This window comes from Nicotiana tomentosiformis, chromosome 4 (genome assembly GCF_000390325.3).
Source record: "Nicotiana tomentosiformis chromosome 4, ASM39032v3, whole genome shotgun sequence".
Taxonomy (NCBI): domain Eukaryota; kingdom Viridiplantae; phylum Streptophyta; class Magnoliopsida; order Solanales; family Solanaceae; genus Nicotiana; species Nicotiana tomentosiformis.
The window spans coordinates 6177056-6185377 of record NC_090815.1 but is presented as its reverse complement, the minus strand read 5'-3'; the positions used below and the strand labels follow the sequence as shown (position 1 = coordinate 6185377).

Genomic DNA, 8322 nt, shown 5'->3' with positions numbered 1-8322 from the left:
AAAGGCTATTCCTTGTAAATGGGTGTATAAAATTAAGCAGAAAGTTGATGGGTCTATTGAAAAGTATAAATCAAGACTTGTTATAGGGGGTGATTCTCAACAGGAGGGTATTGACTTTACAGAAACCATTTCACCTATTGTTAAGCTCACTACTATCGAATGCTTACTAACTCTAGCTGCCAAGAACAAGTGGATTGTTTTTCAGCTTGATGTTAATAATGCATTTCTGCATGGTGATCTATATGAGGAGGTCTACATGAAGGTGCCCCCTGGTCTTGATATCTCTGATTCTTCCTCTTCTTCTCCATTGGTTTGCAAACTCAAGAAGTCCCTATATGGCCTTAGGCAAGCTACCAAACATTAGTTTTCCAAACTGTCTAAAGCTTTGCTCTCCAAAGGCTACATTTCAAGTCTCAATGATTACTCTTTATTCACAAAATCTACTTCTGATTCTCTGGTTGTGTTGGCTATGTATATTGATGATATTTTGTTGGTTGGAAATGATTTATCTGAAATGCAGTCCTTGAAGTCTTATTTGGGTGCCACTTTTAAGATCAAAGATTTGGGTTTAGTGCATTATTTTCTGGGGTTGGAGATCTCTCTTCATCCTCAAGGATACATTATGAGTCAACAAAAATTCACATCTGATCTTCTCTCTGATTTCAATTGTCAACACTTTTCTTTTGTCTTGACCCCCTTGGATCCTTCTGTCAATCTCACTATGGACATGGGGGAGCCTATCTCTGATCCTAGCTTATATAGAAGATTGGTTGGGAAGCTGAATTTCTTGCAGAACACTAGACCTGATATATATTTTTCAGTACATAATTTGAGTCAATTTCTACAAAAACCTCAAGTTCCTCATATGATGTCTTCTTTGCATGTCCTTCGATATCTCATGAATGACCCTGCCCACGGTGTTCTCCTCTCCAGTTCTTCAGATTTTTCACTTCTAGCATACTCTGATTCTGATTGGGCTTCTTGTGTGGTGTCTCGCAAATCTGTTAATGGATATTATATTACTCTTGGTGGCAGCCCTGTTTCTTGGAAAAGTAAGAAGCAACCTACCATTTCTTTATCCTCTGTTGAAGCTGAATATTTGGCTCTTCGCAAAGTGGCTGTTGAAATTTCTTGGCTGGTTAGACTTTTGGGTGATCTTGGTTTACTTATCACCTGCCCAGTCTTTGTTTTTTGTGACTCACATGCTGCTCTATACATGGCTAAGAATCATGTTTTTCACGAGCGTACGAAGCATATGGAGATTGATTGTCACTATATCTGCCAATGCTTGTCTTCTGGTTTGCTTTCTCTTCATTACGTTTCTTCCTCAGATCAATTAGCTGATATTATGACCAAAACCCTCACTGGACAGCCTCATCATGATATTCTTTCCAAGCTTGGTGTGATATCACCCTCAAGCTTGAGGGGGAGTGTTAACCAGTGTGTGACTAAGGCCCAATCCAACAAAGGAAAGCAGTTGGCCCATTATTGTTTGCTAAAGAGAACCAGCCCGTTTATTCATTTACTTGTATTGTATATTTTTCCTTGTATTTTTCTCCTTCATATACTTGTAAATATAAAAGAACATTATGTGGGAAATAAATCAGTTTTGGTCGATTAATATTTGGACCAGCTCATATCTTTCTCTCGAACCTTATGTGCCTTTCTTCTCTCTTCCGTCAATGTTAGGGTTTCCTTTTTCATTTGTTCCGCCATAGCTGGTCCCTGTATTGACACTGCTAGGGGTGACATTGTACTTTTATATTATAACTACAGCCCCACAGAGTACACGAAAAAAACAGTTAACTAAAAGTGATCCTTATACATACATCACACTAAGATTAGACTCACTAGGAATTGTTAACCTTTTTCTAACTGAAGAGAAAAAAGAGGCAAAAATTGTACATAATACTAGTTACTTACTGTTATGAATGACGAGCCTAGGGTGTGTTGAGGTTTTATTTTTAAGATGTAATATTCTTAAAATGAGGGTGAATGGGAAATGGAGGGAAAATGAAATTTTGAGTAAAATTTTAAGTTTCCCCTCTTAACAATGAGACATTGTCCCATATTGGAAGTGGAAGACATTTTTGGTGGGTATATATATAATTGCTCTTCTTGTAGCTCTTAAAGAGTTAAGAAGAAAGCAAGCCTCGCGCCGTCGTCGTCGTCGCTCGCTCGGCTCGGCTTCGGCTACGGCTACGGCTTCGGCTTCGGCTTCGGCTTCGGCTTCGGATTCGGATTCGGATTTGGATTTGGATTTGGATTTGGTCAAATGATCGATTGATTGATTAATTGATTAATTTTTTGGACCAAATTTATTTGTTAATAGTAAATATTAACGTAAGATTATCCGTATTTGTAAACGAATATTTTTCAATCCGTGTATTGATAATTTGGCAGCCGGATAATGGTCTTCCCACCATGAAGTGCTTGCTCCACAAATATGAAGTGCTTGCTCCACAAATATGTAATGCTTGATCCACCATGAAGGGTGGACGTTTGGTCTTGCACTCCTTCTTGGCTGCTATATATATGAGCAGCAAATGTTGAAGAAAAACTCAACACAACATACAATTCGCTCAACAAATTGGCTATACATTGCATTCCTTCCTCTCAGAACTTCCATACGTTTTTCTGAGTATATACTCCCTCGTTCTGCATTGTTTTTTAACTTCAAACAAAGCAACTGTAAGTGTGATTTGCTACCGAACTTTGTGTTCGCCGAAACACTGGGGTTTGAAGTACCGCTACACCAGTGTGTTATTCGTTCTATCCTGGGAGGAAATAATCCATTACCTTGGGTACTAGGAGGGGATTAAATTCCTTAAGGAAACACTGTGAATTCAGTGGGCTCGAATTTATTATTATTGTTTCATTACGTTAACTTATATTTTGCAGAATTAATATTTACAAATACAGGAATATTGACGGGAATAACAATCTTAAGGAATTTAATATTTATTTCTGTACTTGTGTTATTCTTATTATTCTGCAAACTAAAACCTTTGTGGTTTGTGTACTCCCGTTTTGGAGAGTTAAGCCTTCGTGGCGTTTTGTTGGATATTAAAATCTACGTGATTTTTACTCCAGTTTGAAAACGTGTATTAAACGTTTGTTTGTGTCATTCTTTTCTGAAAAAGATGATGACTGAAAACGAAAACCAAGCTGTTCCGATGGCGACTGCCAACGCAACGACAAGCCGAACACCGGCGTTGGCACCGGCAGAAAAACCCGGAAAATTTTCCGGGATTGATTTCAAACGCTGGCAGCAGAAGATGTTCTTCTACTTAACTACGTTATGTCTACAGAAGTTCATCAAGGAAGATGTTCCTGATCTGCCGGATAAAACTCCAGATAATGAACGCTTTCTCGTGATTGAAGCGTGGAAGCATTCTGATTTTTTATGCAAGAATTATATTCTTAGCGGACTGGATGATAATCTGTATAATGTATACAGTAGCATGGAGACATCCAAAGAATTGTGGAATGCGCTTGAAAAGAAATATAAGACTGAAGATGCCGGGATGAAGAAATTCGTTGCCGCAAAATTTCTGGACTACAAAATGATAGATAGCAAGTCTGTTATTACTCAAGTCCAGGAATTGCAAGTGATTATTCATGATCTACTTGCTGAAGGTCTTGTAATCAACGAAGCATTCCAAGTAGCAGCAATGATTGAGAAGTTGCCTCCGTTGTGGAAGGACTTCAAAAATTATTTGAAACACAAACGAAAGGAAATGTCCCTTGAAGATCTCATTGTTCGGTTGAGAATCGAAGAGGACAATAAAGCTGCTGAAAGGAGAGGCCGTGGAAATTCAACAATAATGGGAGCAAATATTGTTGAAGCTAACAAAAAGAGGAAAAAGGCTTCTGGTCCGAAATACAACCCAAGCAAGAAGCGGTTCAGTGGAAACTGCTACAACTGTGGGAAAAACCGGACACAAATCTACGGAGTGTCGTGCTCCAAAGAAAGACAAGAAAAGGGGTCAAGCAAACATGGTAGTAAACCATGATGATGTTGATAACTTGTGTGCCATGCTCTCTGAATGTAACTTGGTGGGAAATCCTAAACTGTGGTGGTTTGATTCAGGAGCCACTCGCCATGTTTGTGCAGTTAGAGAGGCTTTTGCTACCTATGCTCTTGCTGAACCCGGAGAGACAGTTTATATGGGAAATGCTTCAACAGCAAAAGTTGAAGGATATGGGAAGGTATTTCTAAAAATGACTTCTGGCAAGGTCATGACTTTGAACAATGTCCTTCATGTTCCCGAAATGAGAAAGAATTTAGTCTCTACTGGACTTCTTGTTAAGCACGGTTTTAAGTGCGTTTTTGTATCCAACAAGGTTGTAATTAGTAAGAATGAAATATTTGTGGGAAAAGGTTACCTCACCGAGGGCCTTTTCAACCTAAATGTAATGGTTGTTGAAAATAATAATAATATTTCAGCTTCTTCTTACTTACTTGAGTCAAATGATTTATGGCATGTACGTTTGGGTCATGTCAATTATAAAACCTTGCGAAAAATGATTAACTTGGAAGTACTGCCCAAGTTTGAATGCGAAAAATCAAAATGTCAAACATGTGTGGAATCTAAGTATGTTAAACATCCTTATAAGTCAGTTGAAAGGAATTCAAATCCTTTAGACTTAATTCACACAGATATTTGTGACATGAAGTCAATACCATCTCGCGGTGGAAAGAAGTATTTCATAACTTTTATTGACGATGGTACTCGATATTGCTATGTTTACTTACTGAATAGTAAAGATGAAGCAATAGACGCATTCAGGCAATACAAAAATGAAGTTGAAACGCAACTTAACAAGAAAGTAAAAATGATAAGAAGTGATAGGGGTGGTGAATATGAATCTCCTTTTGAAGAAATATGTTTAGAATATGGAATTATTCATCAAACAACAGCCCCTTACACGCCCCAATCTAATGGGATTGCGGAAAGAAAGAATCGCACATTAAAGGAGATGATGAATGCGTTGTTGATAAGTTCTGGTTTGCCACAGAACTTGTGGGGGGAAGCCATTCTTACGGCTAATCGAATATTAAATCGAGTGCCCCATAGCAAATCACAATCCATTCCTTATGAACAATGGAAAGGAAGGAAGCCCAACTTGAATTATTTTAAAGTGTGGGGGTGTTTGGCAAAAGTGCAAGTTCCTAAACCCAAAAGGGTAAAGATAGGACCGAAAACCGTTGATTGTGTTTTCATAGGATATGCGACAAATAGTAAAGCATATCGATTTCTGGTTCATAAATCAGAAAATCCCGACATTCATAATAATACGGTTATAGAATCAGATAATGCTGAGTTTTTTGAAAATATATATCCGTATAAAAAGGAATGTGAATCGTTTGGTGAAGGATCTAAACGACCTCGGGAAGAAACAAAAGAAAGTACATGTAATCAGGAGAATCCAAGACGTAGTAAACGTCAAAGAACGTCTACTTCATTTGGACCAGATTTTGTGACTTTCTTATTGGAGAATGAGCCTCAAACATTTAAAGAAGCTATGACTTCTTCGGAATCATTGTTTTGGAAAGAGGCAGTCAATAGTGAAATAGAATCCATATTGAACAACCATACATGGGAATTGGTTGATCTTCCTCCTGGAAATAAACCTTTGGGTTCTAAATGGATTTTTAAGAGAAAAATCAAAGATGATGGCACTATTGATAAATTCAAGGCAAGGCTCGTAGTCAAAGGGTATAGACAACGAGAAGGTCTAGACTACTTTGATACATACTCTCCAGTTACAAGAATTACGTCCATACGGATGTTAGTAGCATTAGCTGCAGTGTATGGTCTTGAAATTCATCAAATGGATGTTAAGACGGCCTTCTTAAATGGAGAGTTGGAGGAAGAAATTTACATGGAACAACCTGAAGGGTTTGTGGTTCCAGGTAAAGAAAAGAAGGTATGTAGACTTGTTAAGTCTCTTTACGGACTAAAACAAGCACCCAAACAATGGCATGCGAAATTTGACCAAACAATGTTGTCAAATGGTTTTAAGATAAATGAATGTGATAAATGCGTGTACATTAAAAATGTTCCAAATCACATAGTCATTGTTTGCCTATATGTGGATGATATGTTGATAATGAGTAATGACATTGCCAACATAAATGCTACTAAGCGTATGCTCAATAGCAAGTTTGATATGAAAGACTTGGGAGTTGCTGATTTAATTCTGGGAATTAAGATCAATAAGACTCCTCAAGGTCTGGCATTGTCACAATCTCATTATATTAAGACAGTACTTGAAAAATTCAAGCACTTGGGCTTTAAAGTTGCAAAGACTCCAATTGACGTGAATCTTGCATTAGCAAAGAACAAAGGCCAAAGCATATCACAATTGGATTATGCTCGTGTATTGGGATGCTTAATGTATATCATGAATTGTACACGACCAGACATAGCTTGTGCTATAAGTCAACTGAGTCGATATACGAGCAATCCAGGCCAATCTCATTGGATGGCAATGAAATGAGTTTTGGGATATTTAGAACATACCCAGAACTTTGAATTGCACTACAGTAATTTCCCTGCGGTGATTGAGGGATACTGTGATGCAAATTGGATCACCGGTTCAACTGATTCTAAGTCCACGAGTGGATATGTATTCACTATTGGTGGAGGAGCGGTATCTTGGAAGTCGTCCAAACAAACATGTATTGCCCGCTCTACAATGGAGGCTGAATTCATAGCCTTAGATAAAGCCGGTGAAGAAGCTGAATGGCTCCGGAATTTCTTGGAAGACATTCCATTTTGGCCCAAACCGTTGGCACCAATATGCATACATTGTGATAGTCAAGCGGCAATTGGAAGGGCTGGGAGCGTCATGTATAACGGTAAATCTCGTCATATACGACGAAGACATAAAACCGTTAGGCAATTACTCTCTAGAGGAATTATCACAATTGACTATGTAAAGTCAAGTGATAATGTGTCGGATCCACTTACAAAAGGCCTAACTAGAGAGGTAGTTGAGAAATCATCAAGGGGAATGGGGCTATGGCCGAGAACAAGTCATTGTGGCGGTAACTCTACCTAGAAGACTGGAGATCCCAAGATCTAGGTTCAAAGAGATCAAACAAAGTCATTAATGACGGTTCAACATTGTCAAATAAAATTTTAGTCCATTCTCGTGATGAGACAATGTTCAGTACCAAGGATAAAGCATTAAGGCTTTTTAATGATTTCTAAATTTGATACGGGGTATATCAAATAGTGTATCTACAGGATGACACGTTTAGGAATCACCTATTTAAGTGTGAAGTGTGAGCCGCTTCAAGGAGAACTTTGTAAGGCCAGTTCTCTACGCACTTATGAAACCAGGCGGTGTTCATGGCTGAAACGAACACAACAATGAGAACCAAAGACGGTTAAGGGTTGATTGTGTGACTTATGGTTGTCTAGGTATACACCAAAGATCGACGGTTCAAAGATATCAAATCTACCGATTGACCGAGTATATCCGACATAAGTTTACTACGGAAAGTTCAAAGGGAAACCTACTTATCCAGATGCAATTAATCCTTGCTTGTAAATCACACAGTTTTTTTCATGCATACTTCCGTGATATAGCCATTCCCCATTCATGTGGGGGATTGTTGAGGTTTTATTTTTTAAGATGTAATATTCTTAAAATGAGGGTGAATGGGAAATGGAGGGAAAATGAAATTTTGAGTAAAATTTTAAGTTTTCCCCTCTTAACAATGAGACATTGTCCCATATTGGAAGTGGAAGACATTTTTGGTGGGTATATATATAATTGCTCTTCTTGTAGCTCTTAAAGAGTTAAGAAGAAAGCAAGCCTCGCGCCGTCGTCGTCGTCGCTCGCTCGGCTCGGCTTCGGCTACGGCTACGGCTACGGCTTCGGCTTCGGCTTCGGATTTGGATTTGGATTTGGATTTGGATTTGGTCAAATGATCGATTGATTGATTAATTTTTTGGACCAAATTTATTTGTTAATAGTAAATATTAACGTAAGATTATCCGTATTTGTAAACGGATATTTTTCAATTCGTGTATTGATAATTTGGCAGCCGGATAACGGTCTTCCCACCATGAAGTGCTTGCTCCACAAATATGAAGTGCTTGCTCCACAAATATGTAATGCTTGATCCACCATGAAGGGTGGACGTTTGGTCTTGCACTCCTTCTTGGCTGCTATATATATGAGCAGCAAATGTTGAAGAAAAACTCAACACAACATACAATTCGCTCAACAAATTGGCTATACATTGCATTCCTTCCTCTCAGAACTTCCATACGTTTTTCTGAGTATATACTCCCTCGTTCT

At 38.3% G+C, this 8322-nt stretch overlaps 1 protein-coding gene across 1 annotated transcript; it reads left to right on the top strand.

The window, feature by feature from the left end:
• Positions 1–469: 469 nt before the first annotated feature.
• Positions 470–1621, top strand: LOC108943846 (uncharacterized mitochondrial protein AtMg00810-like). The gene has a single exon (XM_070200385.1). It carries the CDS (start codon positions 470–472, stop codon positions 1619–1621), a length of 1152 nt encoding a protein of 383 aa, XP_070056486.1.
• The last annotated feature ends 6701 nt before the right edge of the window (positions 1622–8322 follow it).